Genomic DNA, 24,012 nt, shown 5'->3' with positions numbered 1-24,012 from the left:
TCATAGCGCTGGAGCGCTTGCTGGAGCCCACTAGGTGTTTTTGAAATGATGAGGGTATCATCCGCAAACATGAGGATCGGTACCCGCTCACCAGACAACGCAGGGGCGTCGGTCGGGACCAGGGAGAAGAAATCCGCAACCCCGTTCACGAAGAGCGAGAACAGGGTCGGTGCCATGACACAGCCCTGCCTCACACCCCGCTCTACAGGGAAGGGTTACGTGACTTCCCCATGGCGACCCCACCGGACCAGAGTGAACGTACCCTCATGTAGGCGGACAATCAAGCTCAACAGTTCAGGTGGCATCCCCTGCCCCGCAAGGACTTCCCATAATATGTTTCGTGGGACCAGGTCGAAAGCCGCCTTTAAATCAACAAAGACGGCAAACAAAGTACCCTTTTCCAGGACCACAGTACGCCAGTATAACATTATAAACCGAAAGACCTGGTCTACGGTACTTGTTTTTGGGCGGAAACCAGCCTGGAGGTGACTCAAAATATTGTCATTATCCATCCAGGTCTGGATTCTGCCCAAAACCAGCCGTCCCATGATTTTTTGTATGCAGTCAATTAGACTTATTGGTCTATAGTTGGCTGCGAGCGACTTGTCCCCCTTCTTATATACCGGCACCATTTCTGCCCCTTTCCAAGATTTAGGTACGTCCATACCTTGTGCTACGGCGTTAGCCACATACAAAATGTAGATCCGCCATCGCCCTCTGTTGTTTAGAAATATATCTGCGGGGACACAATCCATGCCGGTGGCGCGACCATCTGTGACTTGGTCCAAAGCCCTATCCACTTCCCCTAGAGTAAAAACAGGCTCCTCATAAAAGGTATAATCAAAAGAACCTTCGCTATTTTCAGAAGCACTATTGGCGTATTGGGGCTTGAAATAGTCAACCCATGACTTTCGATCGACATTATTTTGGGGGTTCTCACGGTGCCCTCCCCTGTCCCATTTAAAAATGTCCCAAAAAAGTTTGGGATTCTTTGCGTTACACGCCGCTTTTAGATCCTGCCACATGCCCTCCTCCCATTCCCTTTTAGCTTTGTATTGCTTAAACCTATAATTTGCTCGGGCCTGTTTTATTATACACATATCTTTGGATTTTAAGGCTTGACCCAGCTCAACCCTGGCTTGGCGGCAAGATCCGTCGTACCATCTCTCAGGTTTTTTAGTTTGTGTTCTTCTTTTTCCTGAGCTAGGTTTGCAGAAATATGTTTTTAGTTTAGTAAAAAACCTATTATGTACCTCCAACAGAAGATTAGGGGGAGATCCATTCAGGGTGGCTACCTCCAAAGCCTCTAGGGCCCCTGCCAGATCTTCCTCAAGATTGTCAATAATGTCCTGGAAATCTGCAACTTGGCACCATTTGAGGTGGCACTCATCATTTGCCAGGACTGAATCTGGAGGGGTATTACCCTTGTAGGGGTCATCCACTTTATGTATGCCCAGATTAAATATTGCGGTCAGGGGATTGTGGTCACTCTCAATACGAGTCACTACCTCCATATCAAGGAGAGTAGACCACATCTTCAAGGGGACAAGTAAATAGTCAATATTGCTTGCCCTGACGCCATTGTCGAAAGTTTCTTTTCCCATTTTATCTGACAATGTGCGCCCATTGGCAGCTCGGAGTTCGTTTTCAATACAGAGGCCCTTTAACTGTATTGTGGCCTCAGTCCATTTTCTTATGGGTTTGGTGTCAAGCTGAGGAACTCCACACATAGCATCCTCGTCCTCTATTAAATGTATATCATCCAAGCCTAGGTGTTCAAAAGTAGTGTTAAAATCACCGGCAATTAGTGACAATATATTGGTGGGGGTTGCCTGAAGTATTTTATCCAGTTCCACTACAACTTCAGATTTCTTTCCACTCTGGAGCCCCCTTGCATAAACATTGTAAATATCAATTGCTAAGTTAGCAGGAAAATAAACCTAACACCAAGAATATCATTGCTTACAACTGGGAGCAACTGGGTTTGACATTTTAGAGACTGCCTAACCCACATCACTAAACCCCCCATAGGACGACCATGGCTTTTCTTAATAGCAGGCACAAAGAAATTCAAATATCCTACTCTAAACATTGGTTCAACCGTCCACACCTCTTGAAACAAACAGATGTCAAATCGATCAATAAATTCTGTCCAAGCCTGGGAATTTAGTTTTGACCCCAGTCCCGCAACATTCCATGAGACCAACGATGTGTGACATAGAGGTCCATCAGGTGTTGCGTCCAATTCGCCCCTTAAGTGGCAGCCCCCTGTGCCAAGATGTCCATTATTGTGCTTGCCCAAGAGCAGATCTACATTTGGGACCTCAGTAGTGATATCACATGTATTACTTTGACCAACCTCAGCCTCCCCTTCATCCCTAGTTTTTAAAAAAGACACTTGCCCAGTCCTGGTCTCTGTCCCCTCCCTTGTATTCCCTGCTCTGCTACCCAGGGTAGACCTTTGCGGTTCATACTGTCAATCACAGTCCCCTAGCCACGACAAGGCCTGAAATCTGTTAAACAGCCTTACGTTCCCTAGTGGACAAGGGTTTGATACAAATCCATGTGGGAACGTATCCCTCTCAAAGGAAACCGGAATCGGGGGGCAATAAACAATAAGCTAGGGGTAGAACGTGTATCCCATTTAGCTGATCATTATGGGGCCAATTACAGATGTAGTTTACACATTTCTGGTCTCTAAAATTGATAACCATGCAGTCTCCTGCCACCGTCTTACAGCCCCTGCCTATCCAATTGACTCTCCTAACCCCTATTATATCAGCCCGCGTATTCACTGGCAAAGGGCGGTTCTTGTTAAGCCAGAAAATACATTTATGCTTTAGGTCTAGGTATGATTCTCGTTTTCCCTGAATTACTGGTGGAACCCCTACTAAGACTACCACAAAAGGGGCTGATTGGGGAGGGAGGTCAATGTAGGGTAAAGAAGGCTCATTATTAGTCCTGGGTAAGGCGGGCAATTTTTGCTGTCTAGCGTCCAACCTGTTAATGACATATTGATTACTCTCTTTACTCAATGGTGTCACTCCCACCCCTGTATGGTTTGGCACCTGGGGGAGATTTTTACGAACCAAAGAAGTTTGGGGCGCCCCACTATCCTTGCATGCATTACCCACCCCTGTCGAGGCAGGGGGTTGAGAGTTAGTAATGTGCACCTTGTCGGTAGCCAGGGGTGGCCCAACCCCCTGTCCTGAGCCGGCACCACTATTGGGGCCAGTAGAACCATGGGCTGCAGGTGTTTTTGCCCGGGCAATGTGGCCACTGTGCCTTGGACCTGCTTGTTTCTGAGATGTTACCAAATTCAGTTCAAGGCACACTAGTCTATTTTCAATAGAGTCCAACCACTCATGCAATGGGTGGCAGATTTTCTTAAAAGTGCCCTCCAGTCTTTTCCAAAAGAAAGGTCCCAAGTCCAGATGTGATTCCTCCCCCCTGGTGTCCAAATGGCTTTCCTGCCCATTTTTATCGGCCATGCCATGTTGTACCGGGCTGTTTGATGTAGTCAGTGCTGGGTCGTCGACAGGAACAGTATTTTTACATGACCGTGCTTTTTTCCCTCCAACATTGATTTGCGGCCCAGAACGCTTCCTTTTTGCTTGCGCCCTCCCCTTCGGTTGGACCATAGGTGGTTTTACTTGCCCAGCTGATCTAGTTTTAATGTTAGATGGTGGTGCTCTCTCTGTGTCACTTGCAAGTACTCCATCTCCTAACGAATTTTCACTTATATTCAGGATGGTTACTGGCTGAGGCGAGAGGGTAGTTACCACCCCCGACGGAGGAAGCGTGCCCTGTGAGACGGTATGTAAATGTATCGGAGATCTGGCTTCTGCCAGAGGGCCCAGCGAAGACCTTTTGTGAAAAGATGTGTCCAAGGATAGTCTTTTCTCAGTTAATTCAATATCCTTAGCAAGTGCAGTAGATACCCTGATGAGGAAGTTATCTAAGGTTCCCAGTAATGATCCCCCCGTGGATTTCCTGCTGCTTGGGCCAACATCTGGTGGAGTAGACATCCTTGGTTTGACCTGGATGATACTCGGTGCAATTAGCCGGTAATACAAAGTAGATGTCACAACAATTTATTGTATTACGATACTGACCTTTAAATTGCTGCACCAGATGTCAGAGGGGTGGCCCGTCCCGTCCTTATCCGGTCTTGAACGGGCTTAAACGGGCCCGCCCTAGGCCCGGGCTTAGCCCGGCTGGTCCCGCGTTGCGGGAGAAGCGCCGCTGCTTTTGAGCGCCTCCGGGCGCGGGCGATGAGGTCGGTGAGCGGGGCTTGCAGGAATTGTGGGGGCTGTAGTCCCCCCGCTCGGCGGCCGCGATGTAGAAGCGCGGCAGCGGGGGGGACTAGGCACCCAGAAGGCAGCACTCCCGTTCAGCAACACAGGGCCCGGGTCAGTGGTTCCCCAGCAGCGAGGGTAAAACAAGGTGCGGTTCCCTTCTGTGAGAAAAACGGCTCCCGCTCCTCCAGTGGAGCGCCGCTGCTTTTGAGCGCCTCCGGGCGCGGGCGATGAGGTCAGTGGGCGGGGCTTGCGGGAATTGTGGGGGCTGTAGTCCCCCCGCTCGGCGGCCGCGATGTAGAAGCGCAGCGGCGGGGGGGACCAGGCACCCAGATGGCAGCACTCCCGTTCAGCAACACAGGGCCCGAGTCAGTGGTTCCCCAGCAGCGAGGGTAAAACAAGGTGCGGTTCCCTTCTGTGGGAAAAACGGCTCCCGTTTGAAACACATTCAAAACAGCGCTTAATCAATACCACCAACTTCTGAAAAAGTCCTAGCCGGCCGCATTGAAGCAAACTACAACCACAGCAAGGAACACTTCAACATCAAAGAGTTTGTCAGCCTCTCAGCCACTGAGAGCATCATCACCCCTTCCCAGATACTCTGCGACACTCTGCCTGACTTCTTCTACGAGAAGATTTCCACTATATACAGAAACTTTTAACCCAAACCACCAACATCCTGAGCCATCTCGCCCCCACAAATAAGGGACACAACCACCGGCTCACCACCTGGGACCAGCTTACCACGCAAGACACCACAGCCATCATGGACTCCATCCACTCAGGAGCACACATGGACCCTGCCCCACCACATTTTCAACCTCAGGAGTAAGATGATCAGCAGACAGCTTACCGCCATTTTCAATGCATCCATCACCATGACCACCTTCTCCGAAGAATGGAAGCATGCAGAAGTCAAGCCCCTACTCAAGAAACCCTCCACCGACCCCGACAAACTCAAGAACTACAGCCCCACCTCTCTGCTGCCCTTTCCCACCAACGTCCTCAAGAAGGCTATCAACTCCCAACTCACAGAACACCTGGAGAACAACAATCTTCTGGACTCTTCTCAAACCGGGTTCCACACCAACCACAGCACCGAAACTGCCCTGATTTTGGCCACAGACATCAGATATCTCCTGGACCCAGGAAAAGTGACGGCCCTGATCCTCCTTGACCTTTCAGCATAGAATCACATCAGACCCCGAACAAATGACTTCAGAACATTGGGCTCTAAGGAGACGCACTCAAGTGGATTGCCTCCTTCCTGAACTGAAAAACCAAGAGAATTCACCTCCCTCCCCTCCCCTCGGAACCCAAGAACACCCTCTACAGCATCCCTCAAGGTTTGTATCTCAGCCCTTTCCTATTCAACACATTCATGACCTCCTTGGCTAACACCGTCAGATCTTACGGATTGATCTTCGTATCTTACATCGACGATACCCAGCTCATCCTCTCACTGTCAGAAGGCCCCGTCACCATGCTGACCATTGTCTGCAGGTGCATGACGAGCATCGCCGACTGGATGAGAGACAATTGCCTAAAAGTCAACACAGACAAATGCGAAGTGCTGATCTTCGGGAACAGCACCTCCCCTGGAACGATTCTTGGTGGCCTACCAAGTTAGGATCCTAACCCACCCTGACTTACCATGCCCACAACCTAGGCATCATCCTGACCAGAAAGCTCACCATGAAAAGAAAGAGCAAAGCAGCTTCGTCCACCTACTTCTTCACCCTGCACATTCTCTGCAAGATCTTCAAGTGGCTCCTCATTGACAACAGAAGGACCAACACTCAAGCCCTTGTCACCAGACGATTGGACTATAGTAACTCACTATACGTAGGAATCACCTCGCTCACCCTCCTCAAGAGACTGCAAACTATATAGAAATCAGCAGCCAAAACTCATTCTAGACCTTCCTAAATGGACCCACATCACCCTCCGCCTCAAGAAGCTCTACTGACTCTCCGTTCAAAAGAGATGCCAGTCCAAGATGTTGATCCACACGTTCAAGGCCCTCCACAACCAGGGACCAACTTACATCAACCACGAACTGAACTACCACCTTCCCTCCAGACCACTGTGCTCTGCCTCCCTCTGCCTCACTCACACCCCCCATATCTACTGCAGCAACAGTGAAGGACATTCTTTCTCCTTCCTCATTGCGAAATCACCTTTGGACCTCATCTTCCCTGCTGGGATTCGGAAAAAGGCCTTTCTATCCGACTGAGCCCCTAAGGCAGCACACCCAGCACCTGGATACCCTCACTGGTGATTAGCCGTGCTACGCAAATCCTGATTGATTGATGGGTTGCTAGAGTAACAGAATGTCAGATCTCTTTTGGGGTCCAAAACTTGGCTCAATTTAATCTTGTCTGTCTGCGTCAAAAGCTGGAATACTGCTGAAAGGACTGACCTTAACACCAATGCTCCATCAGCATAGTTCTTTCCAGCCCCATTCCACATGTGAGTGGGGATCTGGAGAAGGGATCTGCTCCCGCTCCTTGTCTTTCAAAGGCCCTTTTCCCATTCCTTCCAATCATCTGCCTTAGAACTGGGATGAAGGAAATTATGGTAGTAAGAATGGGAGGAGTTTTAGTTTCCCTGAGTGGGGAGAATGGATTGAAGGGAAATTTGAGAGGAGGAGCGTCCCAGTCTCCTAAATGTCCCCTTACTCCTTAGACACAAAGCACAGGATTGAAATGAAAAGGCTTTCTCTCCTAGTTCCCACCTCTCGATTGCCAACTTTGTGCCTGAGGGGGGGGGACAGTGGATTGAGTGGTGGATGGGATCACCCAGTCTCTCTTAGCTTCCATCTAACAATCGCATTGTAGGGAGTTGGAAGCAGGGAAATAAGGGTGAAAGGCATGATCACTCTTCACACTGCCAGCTCTTGATCCCCGCTATGTGGAGGGGAAGAAAGAAAAGTAACGCACAAAAATAGTAGACAGGAGAGAAGAAGCGCAGATAGTTGAAGTGAAAGGATAATAGTGGCTCAGAGGCCAGAGAGAGATACCAGGCAAAGAGGAGAGGTCTAGAGGAAAAATACAGGTAAAGAGGTGAACGCTACGGAGTGAAGAGAGGCTTAGAAGTGAGAGGTAGAGGAAGAAGTGACATTGCGATATTGATATTAAAAAGTCATTAAAAGAGGCCTAGGGGTAAGAAGATAAATATGATTAAAATTGGGAGTCAAAGAGAAGGATGGCACAGAGGTGAAAGGCGGCGCAAGTAGAATGGCACTGAGATGGCACAAAGAGAAGCAAGAGAGTTGGAATATGAAGAGAAGATGTTCACAGATGAGAAACAGAGAAAATAGAGAAAAGCAGGTAAGAGACAAGACAGACAAGAAGGAGTGATGTGAAATACAGGATAGAAGATACACATATGTGGCACAGACAGAGGCACTAAGCTGTGAATGAATTCTCCTGCAGGAAAAGACTTGAATCAATGCAAAAAGCAGTCCGAATACTGCCATTTTTCTTCCAAGGATATTGAAGCTTGCATCCATTGTGGAAAATGAGTTTTTGCCATATAAATGCAGAAGACAAAGCTGACCTGAGTGGCATTCCCATTTGACTAGAGTATTGAAATACTGAGGTAGATTAGAATCATGTGTAATGAGCAAGCTGTTCCTACGCTGACAGGGTACCATGTCTGATGTGGAAAAATAATTTCCAGTGGCCCCCACTGGCTACCACCTGCTCCAAATAAGCACTGGTTGAAACCACCATCATGTATGAAGGGGCTTTTTCGAACAGGCATAAATGTACTATGTTTCACAAAAAAGGTCACACGTGTTTGACTAGGTTTCACAATTTCTTATTGTTTTCGCTATGTCCGTCTAGTCACTCTTTGACACACAAATAAAGTTTGACATGATGTCCTCACATACCTGCCAGGTGTCATCATTGGACAGCCCCACAGTCTCCAAAACCATGGTTTGAGGGAGAGCAGGCCTACATTCCGGGGTCAAGGAGGCACTCTCTAACCGAGGATTCATAAAACAAATTAAAAACCGATGTATGTACTAGACACAGTATTTTAAAACAGATGCTGCTATAAATGGGGAACCAATAAAGTCTCAGTAAGAGCACCAAAAGTAAATCACATCTTTATTTAAGACTCTTGCTGTTATAACACTTGATTGTGAATGTTTATATGCAAGAAACAGATGAAAAGAAAGTACATACCTTGCCAATTTCACTCTGTAATTTGTATTGGTTTAGCTGTACACAGTCCTACAGGGAAACAAAAGAAGATATACATTACCATAGGTTACCATTGCTAGGCAGAATGAATGCAGCAAATGAATCCAACGTGTATTCAACATTATTATGATAAAGTGCACAAAAATGTGTAATCAGTGAAAAAACAACTATGATTTTGAAATAAGAGTAAATGTGTTGCCCTGCACTACATTATCGCAATGCTCATTTAAATATACAGGTGACAATCTTTCACCATAAATGGGTAAAAGTGTAGCGTCATTGCTGTTAGAAGTAGGAGGGCTTGAAGGAGCTCAGCCACATTGTCGAACTACACTTCCAGGGGTTTGTTATACATTTCTGCTTGTGTAATATGTGAAGCAAAGGTAGCTGGGGCCCTAAATCCAGAATTTTGGAGGTCAGCAGTATTTATTGACCACATCTTAGCTTTGCCAGCCACATAAAGACTTCTCAATCCAGATTCTGTGCAGGGGCGTAGCTAGAGCTTCTGGCGCCCGGGGCTATCCCTCAGATTGCCACCTATGGCAGGTATCAGGGGGGGTTGCTGGGGGAAAAGTACGTATTTGATCTGGAGCCCAATGTAGTCAAAACGTGTAGCTTGGCTCTAACGCGCCAAAAACTTCCAGCTGATTATTGATATATAGAAGTTCATTTCACACAAGGCCTAGTGACTTAGAGAAATCCCACACTGCTTTTGCCTTACGGCTCAGGGCACCACTCCTATTAACCCCTTCGATGCTTGTGACGGAACCGTTCCGTCATCAGTCACGGCTGAGCTGTGCTGATGACGGAACGGTTCCGTCACGACCGCACCCTGTTCTGGAATGTCCAGCACTGGGGCGGAATCGGCGCCGCACGGAAGCGGTTAAGAAAAGAGTTCTGGGTACAGTCTGACACTGGGGGAGTACTCTATGGTGAATGCTCAACCACGTGTGGTTTGAAGTATCCTTCAAAATTTCAAAAACATATATTCCATTAAATGCAACACAACGTTGGAAAGTAATTGGGATAGTTAGAGTCCACGTTCTGCTGTTCAGGTCAGTTCAATGGTTAGAATCCACTGTTAACTGTATTGGAAAACAAACGCTCACAGGTCACAGAAGCAGGAATGTACTGAGGGAAGCATGTTGAATTGGAACTGAAATATTTCATTCAAATGAAACAGCAAGGGAAAGGTAAGCAACACGTAGAAGAGGATGTAGCCTTAGGGCTAGAGCGGTCGACCTTGAAGCTGGGGAAACAGGTTTGAGTCTTGGCAACGACGCTCAACATCCTGTGATTCTGGGCAAATCACGCCATCTCCCAGTGGCTAACAAAAAAATGTATATGTCAGTCTGTAACGAAACTGCTGCTCATGTAAAGCCCTCTGATGTCTCGGGTCTAGTTTGTGCTGTATAAAACAATGATAACACACAGATGTGCTGCATCAATTTTGAAGACGTCCGAGGTAGCAGTAGTGCAAGCAAGAGGGGTGGTAACCCCTTTTTTGCACCCACTCAGGATACCTTTTGAATCAGGTGTATGGGAAGTGGTGAAGGTATAAGGCAGGATGGTGATTGCCCAGAGGGCAGAGGAGCGCACAACTCTGAACATTTCATGGCCCTAGATGTCTCTGGTCAGCATTGGAAGAAGAAAGCCTGGCGAGAGGTAACCCTGTGGTGATAGATGGACCCCTAGCTTGACAACATCGTGGTGAACCACCCATGGGCCAGGCAACCAGGGAAGGGTGTCTGGTGGAGCCATCGGGAGAAAGGAGCAGGGAAGGTGAGTAGGGTAGACCCTGTAATCAGCAGTCTTAGCTACATACTCGCTACCTACATCAGAGACTCAAAGACTTTGTACAGCATGTCCAGGTCAAAGGTTCGGAACAAAGCGGGAAAGGGATGTAGTGAGCCACCTGGCCACTGTGAGGCTCACCTATGCCCTGTATATCATGGATCAAGTACCCTCTGGCCGGGTGCCGCCAGAGGTTTTGAATAAAGGGGTATTGGACTGCATGTGGTCTACGTACCCATACAGCAACCAGTGCATGCGTGTCTTCATTGGTGTGGGACTGGGCCTATCTGTTACCACCTACATAGCTTTCCTGCGCCATCAAAACGCCCGCACTTTAGGAAGTGCAGGACTCTCTTTTGGATATATGTCCATCGCTGTAGAACGCTGGGGAGACATGCCAATGGAAACCTGTGGGTAACCCCCAAAGCAAAAGTAAGAGCATGAGTCATGGTGAGTCTTACTGCCACTGGAAAAAGTGCAGTACCATCTGCAAATGAGAAATTTACAATTATTCCTGCCATGTAATTCCATGTTTTGTCCGCCTTGCGCGGTGCCTTACATTCCACCCTTTTATGTCTAAGGCTGATAGAATTCTGGAGTCATAGCCAAGTGCAATGGGCCCCCTCCTCCTTTCTCAGTGCCAGCTCCCCTCCGCGCAGCAGTAACCCAGCAGATGGACGGCCTGCAATGGGCCGGTTATCTGTGCGACGATCCCCCTTGATGGTCGGTGTGTGGAGCCTGGTCCCGAGCTGTCGGAGGCCCTCCGCTCCTGACTGACTTTACAGCCACAAACCCGACACCTGTGGAATACCAAGCAGGGCCCGCAGAGGGGGCCAGAGCTTTCGCCGACACCAGGTTGCGGGGCCTCCTCTGTTTCCCTGTCATTTCTTCCTTTCTTTCCAGAATGTCAAGTTACGCCGCAGGTTTCACAGCTTCAGGTGATAAGTGTTTTCCAGGCCAAGTGTGTAACGAGACAGCCCGAGCCTAGCCCGCTGCACAGAGCGCCCCGTGTGTTCACAGAGCAATGGAGAGAAATGTTCAGACATCTTACCTCAGGCTCTCGTCGGTCGTGTGTAGACTACACAGTAGTGGCAGTACCGTAGAGGTTGGTTCTGCTGCAAATCGCCCAGCATTCCCCTGACTCGTCTCCACTAATGACGAGAGCACATCGTGGTGGCGCGCGCAACTGATGTATTTTCAATGCGGTGCAGGGGCTGCACAAATATGATGCCCAGGGTCGTCATTGGTAGCGCTTACACGCGCTACAAGATTGACTGCCCTGGGACCCACAAACACGGGACGGCACATCGCGCACCGCACCACCACCACTACCCTTGGTGGTGTGTGCGCCGCAGCATTTTGCAAGCAGGTGCGCTTGCACTTCACTTACGTATTGTAATTGCATTGTATTGTATTGTAGTACAATACAATACAAATACTTATGTAATTTACAGAACTGCACGTCACTAGTGTCATGGCGGGGGCCGCACGACACTGCTGGCCCATGGCAGCCACCTTTATAAATTAGTTGGGGACACTGAGACTACTGTCCCCAAATAAATAATAAAGACCGCCGCCATGGGCAACCAGTGCTGTGTGGCTGCTGCCCCCAAAATAGTGCCGCTGGTACTGGACTGCTCCCACCGCCCCCCTTAGCTACGCCCCTGATTCCATGCCAACCACAGCACCAAGACAGCCCGGACCGCATCAACATACAACATCAGAACCCTGCTTGACCGCAGTGAAACAGCTGCCCTGATCCTCCTCGACCACTCAGCAGCATTTTACACCATATCCCACCACACCCTCATCAGAAGACTCCACCACATCGACGTCTAAAGGAGATCCCCTTAAATGGATCGCATCCTTCCTCATCGGACGCACCAAGAGAATCTGCCTACCGACCTTCACCTGCGATTCCAAAAGCATCATCTGTGGTGTCCCCCAAGTATCTTCTCCTAGTCCCTCCTTGTTCAACACCTACGTCACACCACTGGTCGAAATGATCTGAACCCATTGGCTCAACATAATGTCCAACACAGACGACACCCAACTCATCCTCTCTCTCACAGAAGACCCTGCCACCACTAGAAAAAGCTTAAGAAAAGCCATGACAAGCAATGTTGGAGAGCATCCAGCAGAGGGCAGACACTGACCGCGGCAGTGGAGCAGTGGGAGCCGTCTGTGAGCAAGCCAGGTGCGGAGCGCGGAGCCCCCGGGAAAACCAGGAAGCCAGGAAGCCGGGAAAACCGAATAACGCTGTTTAAAAACGGCTTGAGCCGTGAAAAAGCGAGAAGCGAAAAGCCCCCGGTAGTGGCAAAAGTCAAAACTTGCCGTGTTAAAGCTGGATGAGCCCGGGAACCACGGGAGCTGTTTGGCGGCGGCCGAGCTAAAACAAGTGGAAACCGAGCAGCAGGACCTGGATCAGCTGTGAGAGCCGTGAGAGCCCGAGTGCAAGCCCGAAACTACGGGGCTCCCTGAGGGCTAAGGGCTGAGTCTGATGGAGCACGGCCGCCGCTACATCTAGACACCGCCGTAACAAAGTTGTTGCGGAAGACGACACCGCGGAGGGGGCCGGAGTGCGGGGCCCGGAGCCAGGAGTCCTGTGCATGCCCAGTGCCAGCCCAGTCCCCCCAGAGTCTGCGGAGTGCACACAGCACACTGCGGAAACGCAACGAAAAGGAGCAGCTGTGAGTGCAGAAAGAGAGTGCGTGTAGAGATCGCAGCAAAAGATAACACTCGGCAGCAGGTGGCATAAAAGTCGTGAGTAACCCAAGTGCTTGTCTGCAAAAACTGCGATAAATCTGCACAACTGCTAGGATAACTGTTATGGCAGTGAAAGTAAGGGGCGTTGGGTTGTGGGAAACGACGAAAGGTTAGGGGAGTCAGCGACTTTACACCGCAGGAAACAGCGATGTCCCCCTTTTTAATACCCGAATAAGGATAAATACTGTATGTATTGCAGACGCCCAGCACAGCTCTCGAATTACAGGACGGCCGGGGAGCCACAGGGGTAGTAGGATCAAAGTGGGAGTGGACCAGAGTGGACTAAAATGACCAGCTTTGTGGCCAGAGGGTCGGAGTGAATAATAAATACCTCGAGATACATTGCCTAAATCCCTAGGAGGCAACAGAAACAGTCCAAATGCTGAGAGATATCTAGACATAACCCGTATCTTGGAAAACTAAGTCAGCCTAAAATTATCCCATTAGTAGCCACCAGATAGAACAACCGAATCAGGACTATGCGGTCCGGAAAAATTCGACAAGCACCAATACAAAAAATTAAGAAAAGGTCGGCCATAAAAAATCAAAATAAACAAGGAAATAAAAACAAATCAAAGGAGTTTGTCAGTACGGAACAAAAGAACTTGATATCAGTTCCCACGCTATAGCCTTTTAAATTCGGGGAGAAAAATTTAAAGCATAAATTTCACTTTCTAAAAGCCCAAATGGCAGCAATTTACACTATAACTGAAGAAGCAAAAAGCTTACAAAATCCAATAAAACCAACATATGTAACACCATCAAGTAAAAAGGAAGAAAAAAATTAGGCAAAAAATTAGGCACACCAGGTTTCTTTGAGAGGAAAACAAGAATTACCAATACAGTCACAATACAAAAAAATAAATGAATCAGAAGTTAGTCTGGGCACACAGACCAAAGAAAAATCAACAATTAAAAACTGGTTGCTAAAAACTACGGCACAGATTCATGCTCCTTCTTGCCAAGTCATGTCTACACCAGACAAGACAAACATCGAAGAAAATGGAAAGAGTTTAATATTAAATGACCAAAGCCAAATTGGACACCAAACAAAATCACAAGGAAACTTACAAAAGATAGACTGGTCGAGATCTTTTTCTATTTTCGAGGAAGCAGAACTTCTGAAAATGCTCGAAGTTAATACACAAAAGGAAGAGGAACTGGAGCAAAATAGTCAAGTAGAAATGAAAGAAGCCGAGTAACCGGAAAGTAGAGGAAATGAAGAGAAACGGGAAATTACCCTTTCATCGAAAAAATTCACATCCAGCCCCATCAGACGATTGAATCGCAAAATCACAGGAAGAGGTCAACCACAAGAGGCGACAAAAAAAGACTCGCCAATAACAATCTCTTCCGTCAGTGGTTTTGACTCTATCACAGGGGCCCAGCTGCATTCAATTAATACACAGTCTGCCCCCTGGGGCGATTCTCTACTAAAAAGTTTACAACAAGCGATCAACGTCCTAAATTTCCAATCGGATAAACTCGATGTTCAGGTGGATTTAATGAATTTAATTGCAACACACATATCGGGAATAAACTCAAAATTGGACAAAATTTCAGAATATATCTCAAAAGAAATAGATAAAGAAAAACTATTGAAAGCCAAATCAATGGAGCAAAATTTGTCTGTGGGGAAATAATAGATAAACTGGTAACCCTACCAGACATCTTGTTAGAAATACTATCTGCGACACGCTCAACAAAAACCCCAGGTAAATCCACCGACCAAGAAAATAACGGTGAGGCCCTAAAGCTTGAGAAGCAAAATAGAACAATTTCCCCCGTTGAGAAGGAAAAAGCCTCAAACGGAGCAGAAGCGAGTGATGTAACCGAAAATGACCAATGCGAAAACAAAGCATTGAGGTCACCGGGTTCAATAGAACCCCAAGCCAAAAGGCAGCGCAAACGGGCATGGAAGGCAAGGAAAAATGCCACTAAGACCAAGCGAGAAAAGCAATATTATGCCATATTTGAACAAAAAAAGAAAGAGAGCATAAATGAACAGGGCAAAGAATTGGACACAAAAGATGCAAATAACCAAGAGGCAATCAAAGGAGGAACCGAAGAACTGCCGAAAAATTCAAGGCATAACGCAAAAACGTCAAACTCACAAGGGAAATCAAAAATCGAAGAGAATGTTGAAATAATCCCAACATATAAAATAATAAATAAAGTAGATGAGATAGTAAAAACCCAAAAAGGACCTTTCCTTGAACAGCAAAAAGTACAGGTATATGCTCTAACACAAAAACCCCAGCATGATTTACCGGCACAAAATTTCTCAAAATGGCTTATAGGCGGAAATGAGGTAAACCTATTGAAGACAACTGAAAAAGATACGAGCTATAAAGCCCAAGTAGAACAAGCCCTGGAAACAAATACACACTTAACCATCATTGTAGGAAAAAAAGGAAGGATATGTAATGCTCCGCTAGGAATCTCACAAAGTGATATGGAGGGGCCGACCACAAATCACGCACTAGCTGAGCATGAATTAAGGTATCACAATGAAGTGGTGACATTATCAGGGTCCAGTCCCCCAGAAGTACCGTCTGTGGAGCAACAAAGATCACATAACCCTTGGGATCAAACAGAGGGAAAAAGTGAACCCAATCAGAAACAGAAATTCCGAACGGTCTCCATAGAGACAGGCTGTAAACTAATATTTAGGCCTGAATTCCAAACTAAAGGAAAAATGGACATGCTGAATCGGGGGAACATACTGAGATTGTTTGGAGAGATCCCTAAACTGAGGGGAATAACATCAAATGATCTCAAATTAGTAGAATTTGTCCAAGCACACAAGGATAAAGAAGAGGAAACAAGTAGCACCACATGGGCATCAAAAGAAATAGTGGAGCTCATCTTTTCAACAAGAAAAGATTTTGCAGGATGGGGAATAATATTGGAGTACCCAATGCCCATAAAGTATTCATTTCCTTTATTAAACAGTATGGTTCCCCAATCAATAAATACAACAGGGAAAACGCCTTCCATTTTAATGGGAGCAAGAAACAAAACAATCATGCAACATACAATAAAGGAACCCGCGCTTAACAGTACAAAAACAGGACAACCGAACCATGGGTCGAAAGAAGATCAGGATTGGTCTTGGATAGCACAAGTCCTAAATTCTCATCGATCCTGATGGAAGCAACACAGTACAAAACAAGCAAGCGCGAAACATCGAGGTATGAGAAAAACCAGAGAGGAAAATAAAAATGTGCTCTTGGAACCTTCACGGTTTCAAAGAAATAGCACAAGATCAAGAGACAATTGGCTTTCTGAGTAAATTCGAAATAATACTACTCCAGGAAACATGGAATGTTATACCCAGACAAATATTGGGATATGAGGAACACCACGTAATGGCGGAGAAAATTGCAAAGTATGGGCACCCTAGGGGAGGATTATCAACTTTCATAACAAACGACCTTGATTGGAAAACAGAGTCACTTGATCCAGGGGTAAACTGGATACAAGTCATCAAGCTAGAAGATAAAGAACGTAAAGACGGAGTAGTGTGGAAGTTATTGATTTTAAATATATACATCCATCCTGAGAAGGCCACAAAAATTAAAAAACTGTTAACGTTACTAAATCTGATAAAAACCTTACAAAAAACACACCAATTCCATGGGATGCTCATCTCTGGCGACTTTAATAGCAACTTGACAAGAGTCACGGGTAACAAAAGTGATACTCAAAAAATATGGAACGAGCTGGAATCGTTGCGATTAATGATCCTAAATGGAAATACGAAGGGCGGGCAACCCGCAAGAATTACCTTCTCGAGTGGAAAGAAAAATTCCACAATAGATTTCACATTAATCAGTAAAGATCTTATACAGATCACTTCGCAATCATACCCCGACCAGAAAGCGACCATTTCCCGCAAGAAACCATATTAAGCATAAACATTGAAGAAAAAATGCGTACAGCGTTACTTGCAATAATCCCGGAAATATTCAATTTGAGGAAACTCAAATGGAGAGGTCCCATAATTAACGAAATAATGGACACAGTGTTTAAGTATGTAAAAAACACTGAGGTCCTTGAAAAACAATCACTCGAAAATAAGTGGGAGAACTTACACATGCTTGTGTTAGGAAAATTCCCGGTAAAAACAGTAGTAAAATATGGTCAAGATTCTAATAAAGATCCATGGTACACTGCAAAGTTAAGAGACAAAAAAAGGGAAATCGCTAAAAAACTAAGAATAAAGGCCCCAGATAACAGGTTGGGAAAAGATGTAGAAAACAACGAGATACTGAAAATGAGAAAAGAATATAAAGAGGAATGTAGAAAAGCGAAAAGGCTACACACTGGGAAAATCTGGGAAGATCTGCTACGGACAAGCAAACTACCTAACAGTAGTGAATTCTGGGGCATAATAAATAAATTATCAAAAGGAATGGGAGGGCAGCAAAACATCGGAATAAGTGAAACTACATGGCTACATTATATCGATAGCCTGTATAATACACATATGTATCAACTTCCGCCCAAAGAATTGAATAAAGACACAGTAAAAGGAACAGAGCTGGGATACGTAGTAATCGGACATAGAAAAGTCGACCAGTACAAAGATCCGCTCAGTGGCGAACCGGAAGATCAGTCCTTGCTGACAACAATAAAGCAAACAACCACTCTGATAAAAAGACTGAAAGCCGAAGGAGCCGCAGGCCCCAATGAGCTCCCAAACGCCTTATTCAAACATGACCCCGACTTTTGGTCAAAGTACCTCACTCCACTCTTTAATCAATTGTTAACGGACAATAAGATACCCCGGTCCTGGCATGGTAACATCTTCCATCCAATATACAAAAAAGGGTGCAGACTGGAACCCGGGAACTATAGGCTGATAGCCCTTATTGATGTAGAGGCAAAACCTTTTGCATCCTGCATACGGATTCATCTACAGGAATGGATAAATAAAAATAAAATAGTACCGAAATTCCAAACGGGATTCAGGGAAGACATGGGCTGCACAACAAATTGAAAGAGCAGGAAAAAAGAAGGCAGGAATATTGGCATGTTATATAGACTTAAAATCCGCCTTCGACCGAGTTCCAAGAGAACGTTTGTGGAAAAAACTTGAATTATGGGGTCTCCTTCAGAAACTAATTGACATTATAATAGCTCTATACAGTGAAACATGGGCAAAAGTAAAGCTTGGAGACGGGAGAAGGATATCCGCAGAAATAGAAACCAGAAACGGCCTAAAACAGGGCTGTGTGCTCTCTCCAAGCCTATTCAATGTATACTTAGCTGACCTAGAAAGTCATCTGCAGAATGTGATCGGACATCCACCAAAACTGGCCAACGAACCGATCCAGTTCTTACAATATGCCGATGATATCGTGGTCTTAAGTCAAACCCCGATAGGCCTGCAAAGGGTCATAAGCAAATTAACGGAGTACTTTGACTCAGTAGGCCTGGAACTGAACACCAAAAAAACAAAGGCTGTGAGATTGGCGGGTCCAAGCAGAGGATCATTTAAATGGTATACAAAGAACAAGCAAATTGAGGAGATAACCTCATACAAATATTTAGGGGTTACACTAAGCAAAAATATGTCCCTACTGAATCAGAAACGGGATATTACAGCTAAAGCTCAATCACTTACCTTTGCCTATAAAATACTGCAAAAGAAACTTCAATGCCCTTCATACGATCATCTTTTAAAAGTAATGGCATCCCAAGTACTACCATCTTTGTCCTATGGGCTAGAAATATGGCATGGGAGAGAATCGGATATCTTAAACAAATTACAGACAAAAATATATAAATCTGTGTTTAATCTTTACAAAGGAGCATCCCCGGCGCAAATACGTCTGGAATTTGGCCTGCAAAACCAAATATACCAAAGGAAAGCTGTCTTTGCAAAATGGTGCAGGAAACTCAGATCAGCAGAAACAGGATCACTAAACAATATATGTTGGCTGGAAATTAAGAAACAATATGAACAACAGGAACCAAACTCCTGGGGTGACGATTTACGAACAGCCCTAGAAACCCTCAACATCGAGGAGATCTGGAACAGCCAACTGGACCAAGCGTCATTTAATAAAATCTGTAAATTGAATGCAAAGGCTTTATCCTTGGTAGAAGATAAAAGGACTCTGGCTAAACGTCGACACGCATGGACCGTAATAAATTCATATAAAAGATTAAAACCGCAACCTTATCTTGTAGCACACTTTCGGTTATTTTTAAAAATTACATTTATGGCATTTAGACTGGGTGACCATTGCTCCAAAGATTTGATTCCATCGTGGAAAAATAACCAACAAGAAACAGCATGCCGATTATGTGGGTACCACACAGAATCCCTATGCCATCTAATGTGTACGTGCGAGTCAATAAAAGAAGAGAGAAGAACTTTGCTGAAACCAATTCTAAATGCCCTACAAATTCGCACCTGCAGGCAGGCGGTCACTAGCTGGACGGGTGCTGTTTCGAACATTTTTATATGCCGCGGTGTAAAATTCATGATGCAAGTAGAGACCCTTCTTTCAAAAGTCGAATGAGTCAAGACGGGGGCCTGGAAAGTAAATGTCTTTTTTAGAAATATAAATATTTTAAGAATATGAATTTTAACTATTTTTATACTAGACCGTTATTTGTATATGTATACTTTATGGTTGTGATATACCAAATAAAGTTACATTTGACTGACTGACAAGCAATGTCAACTGGATGAGGACCAACTGCCTGAAGCTCAACACAGACAAGGCAATAGTGCTGATCTTCGGGAAGAACACCTCACTCAATCAATCAATCAATACATGTATAGAGGGCGCTACTCACCCGCAAGGGTCTCAAGGCGCTGAGGGGAGAGGGGCGGGCTGCTACTGCTCGAATAGCCAGGACTTGAGGTGTTTCCCGAAGGTGAGATGATCCTGGGTTAGTCGTAGGTGTGCGGGAGGGAGTTCCAAGTCTTGGCGGCCAGGTAGGAGAACAATCTTCCTCCGGTGGTGGCTCTGTGGATCCGTGGGACAGTTGCGAGGGCGAGGTTGGCGGAGCGGAGCTGGCGGGTAGGAGTGTAGAACGAGAGGCAGTTGTTGAGTTATTCGGACCCCATGTCGTGGAGCGCTTTGTTTGCGTGGGTGAGAAGTCTGAACTTGATCCTCTTGCTGACGAGGAGCCAGTGCAGGTTTTTCAGGTGGGCAGATATGTGGCTGTGGCGAGGAATGTTGAGGACGAGTCGTGCGGAGGCGTTCTGTATGCGCTGAAGTCGTTTCTGGAGTTTGGCTGTGGTTCCTGCGTAGAGGGCGTTCCCGTAGTCCAGTCGGCTGGTGACGAGGGCCTGGGTGACCGTTTTTCTGGTTTCTGTGGCGATCCACCGGAAGTTCTTTCGGAGCATGCGCAGGGTGTTGAAGCATGGGACCACACCTGGTGGGCCCAAAACTCAGACCCACAGCTGCTCCCACTGACCACGCCAGCAACCTCGACATCATCCTCGAAAGAAATCTCACCATGAAACACCAGGTCAATGCAGTCTCCCCCACCAGCTTTCATACCCCCAGCATGCCTTGAAAGATCTTCAGATGCATCCCCAAGACCACCAGGAAAATGGTCAAGCCAGCCCTTGTCACGATTCGGCTGCACTACAAAAAACACACTCTACGCTGGTACCCCGACCCAACTCCAGACCATACAGAATGCAGCAGCCAGACTAATCGTCGACCTCCCCAAATGGACCCGCATCATCCCTCACCTCAGGCACCTCAACTGGCTCCCCATACAGTAGAGATGGCAGTTCAAAAAATGGACTCATACATATACAGCCCTCCACAACCACGGCCCAGCTTACATCAACCACCGCCCTGAACTTCCACCAGACTGCCAGACAACTGCGCTCCACCTCCTTTCCCCTCTTGCACGATTCCCACATCCACAGAAGCCACAGTGGAGATCATTCCTTTTCCTACCTCACCACCAAGTCCTGGAACGACCTCCCCCTCCATCTGCAAACATCACACTCACTTGTGGACTGCAGGGAGAGACCCAGGACCTGGCTCTTCAACTAGAGTCCAGCGAGACCTCAGTGCCTGGATACACCCAGGAGTGAATAGCTGCACTCTATAAATACTGTCTGATTGATTGACTTCCTAATTTAAAGGAAAACTTATTTTAATCAGCCACGACTAGTGGCTCCTAGACATCTGGCAGTTCTGTGGTTATCAGAGCATACTAGGTAACCATGGATTCCAGTAGTTATCAACTTGTTGCCTAATATTCCAGGTTTAGGCCTCACTCAGATGTAATGATTACAGAACTTCAGCCACAGAAGAGTGGCCAGCCTCTACCAGTTTCTTCAAGCCCCTACAAGGGTCCCAACAGGGGGAGCTGCATTCAGCAATGCTATCCAAGAGTTCAATTAAGTACACAGCAGCTGAACTTTACTGGAGTGGGCCAGGAGGCACCCTTCTAGTGTCATAAGCACACAGACTTGTTCACTGATTGGTGCTTGGAATCTCAGCTAGAATCAGCTTCCCCAAACTGGGCTCTCTCTGTGCCAGGGCACTCCATTAGTGTCCATTCTTCTGCAGTCCATTTGCAGCGCAAAAGGATTTGTGCCCTTTTACAAACAATACCCGGCAGGGCTTTAGGATGCTACATGCTGTTGCCTGAAGCAGTGGCTTCTCTGTACTAGAATAGTGAGTGCTTCCTCCACTAATGTCTTTTCAGTACTTCAGGGTCCACGTCATATTAACTTTACCTCCCTCAGCAGCACCGTCACAGTGGCACAAAGCTCACTTCCAAACTAGCACAATTTTGACAAGGTTATTTTCCTTTTTAGTTTCAAATGTGTTTTATTAAGTTTTCCAACAAAAGCATCAGTAGGCATCGCAACAACATATAGAGGCGTTAGGCATATACAGCTGACGGGACAGACAAGCATGTCTTCCCTGAGGGTGAAAGAAGAAGTGAGGAGAAAAGTTATTTTCCTTTTTTAATGTTTTTCTTCCAATTCCTTAATTTTTCATGTTCATATCCCTTTCTGAGGACAGGCAACTTTGACTTGGGTTAGTTTAGTACCAGCGCTTCAAGACTATCCATATCGACCCAGAATTTTTGTGCATCCTACACCTTTGACCCAAACATGAATCCTACTGGTTAGTATCAATTATTTTTGTCTTGCATTTGTAGAGCACTAATACATACAGAATGACAACAAGCCAGAAAGGTTGTTAAAGGTTATTAATCGCAGTAGACATTAATCCACATGAAGAGGTTTCATAACAATGGAAATATTCCAGACCTCTTTGTGCCGCCGCCATCTTCCTTCATTGCTGAGATCACAAAGATTCTTTCTGTCAAACACTGATAACAGCAACAAAACAATTATATCTTTTGAAAAATCTTGGACTACCCAAGCCACTCCTTTCGCCAAGTCTCTTAGGGCCTGATTTAATTGTGGACAATTACTCCATCCCCTTGGTGGAAGGTCCGCCCACCACATATATAAATAACTACCAGGCAGACGGTCAGCTGTAGTGAATTGGACGGAACCGGAGTCACGGCCGCTCCTGCCAATGCATTTCGCTGGTTGGTTCACGGCGGAGTCATGCTGACTTAGTCCTGCACCAAACATTTTTCTCATTTATTGAAAAACAGAAAATCACAAAAATGAATTTCCTTTTTGAAAATAAAAAATGTAATACTCCCCTCACTAGGAGAGTGATCTCGCGTGGCGAGGGGAGCATTATTACTGTTTTACTGTCCATCACCTTCACATTGACTGGTGGTGATGGACTGTAAAAAAAAAAAAAAAGGATTATATGTCCACCCATCCTAATAGGGTGGGCAGACATATAGCCATTTCTCTGGCGGCCCTTACTCCGTTGAGCTGTCAGGGAGGGTTGGCTATCGCAGTGACAGAGTAGGTAACCCTGTAGCCACAGCAATGGTCCATCCGGATCTAAATCAGGTGGTCGGACTTTTATGTTGGTGGTATGCATACTCTGTTGCAGAGTAAACAAACCGCCAAAATATAAATCAGCCTTTTAGTCTCCAAGCAGTATATAGGGCTTGCATCACATTTCAGACATCAATCCTTCCATATGTAAATACATAATACAAGACTGCAATGAGTTCTTTAGAATTACAGGCTTAACCATAATAATAACATGTATGCTAAATGAAAATCTTACAAAAAGGCAGTTGTTTAGTAACATCTTAAACAAAGCTACTTGCAAATGTAAGTATATCTTGCACACAAAAATAGCCTTGTTAAGGGTGTAAACCCCCTTTCGACTTTCATAAGTCGGCAGGATGAAAGCTTATTTACAGGTCACAAGTTAGAATTCCAGCAAGGCGCTTCAACCTTCCTTCGTCTATAGTCGGTAAACTGAGTACCATTAAACGGAGTAATTTTAACATTGGCTTAGAAAAAACAGACTTGTTATAAAGTGTTATGTAAAAAGCATGTTACTATTAGTATTGCCAAAAATTAGCTTTACAATCGTAACTCGTTTATTTATATGAAGATGTTTAGGTGAGTGAAGACATTTCTAAGAGTGGGGGCGAGTGCCCAAAAAAGCTTTTATTTGGGCGTTGGCCGAAGTTTCCATGACCTATCCCCACCCTGGAAACAGGCAGAGAGTTCCTCTTCTCTCAGTGCAGGGGTGTAGTTCTTTCCAGCATGGGAGCTGCTATCACTGGTGCAGCAGGAGCAGTGGCACCGGAGCCTCGGTGCGTCAAATGCTTACAGCAGCACCGGTTATAGCTGTCTTTTAAGACTCAATCAAGGGTTGGTGGGACCCGTTTTCCTACCTGGCACCGGGGGCCATGTCACCCTAGCTATGCCAGTGCCACCGCTTCCCATCGGAATTGGCAAGGAGCTGGAGGCGGGTGTACCGTGAGAGGTTTCTCTAGGGGAACATATTTTCCTTATGCAAAATAGTTTTTATCTTCGGAAAATTTTG

The 24,012-nt window shown here is 46.0% G+C and overlaps 1 protein-coding gene across 3 annotated transcripts in view; it reads right to left on the bottom strand.

Moving 5' to 3' along the window:
* Positions 1-24,012, bottom strand: part of CAMKK1 (calcium/calmodulin dependent protein kinase kinase 1) — a 1,207,414-nt gene that overhangs the window by 707,017 nt on the left and 476,385 nt on the right. For all 3 annotated transcript variants that reach the window (XM_078679690.1, XM_078679692.1, XM_078679691.1), the window contains one exon: positions 8,495-8,542. In XM_078679690.1, the coding sequence (XP_078535816.1) occupies positions 8,495-8,542 (48 nt within the window). The remainder of the gene's footprint in view (positions 1-8,494; positions 8,543-24,012) is intronic.

Source organism: Lissotriton helveticus, chromosome 3_1, assembly GCF_964261635.1.
Source record: "Lissotriton helveticus chromosome 3_1, aLisHel1.1, whole genome shotgun sequence".
Taxonomy (NCBI): Eukaryota; Metazoa; Chordata; class Amphibia; order Caudata; family Salamandridae; genus Lissotriton; species Lissotriton helveticus.
Note: the sequence above shows the minus strand (reverse complement) of the source record. Positions and strands in the feature narration are given on the sequence as shown.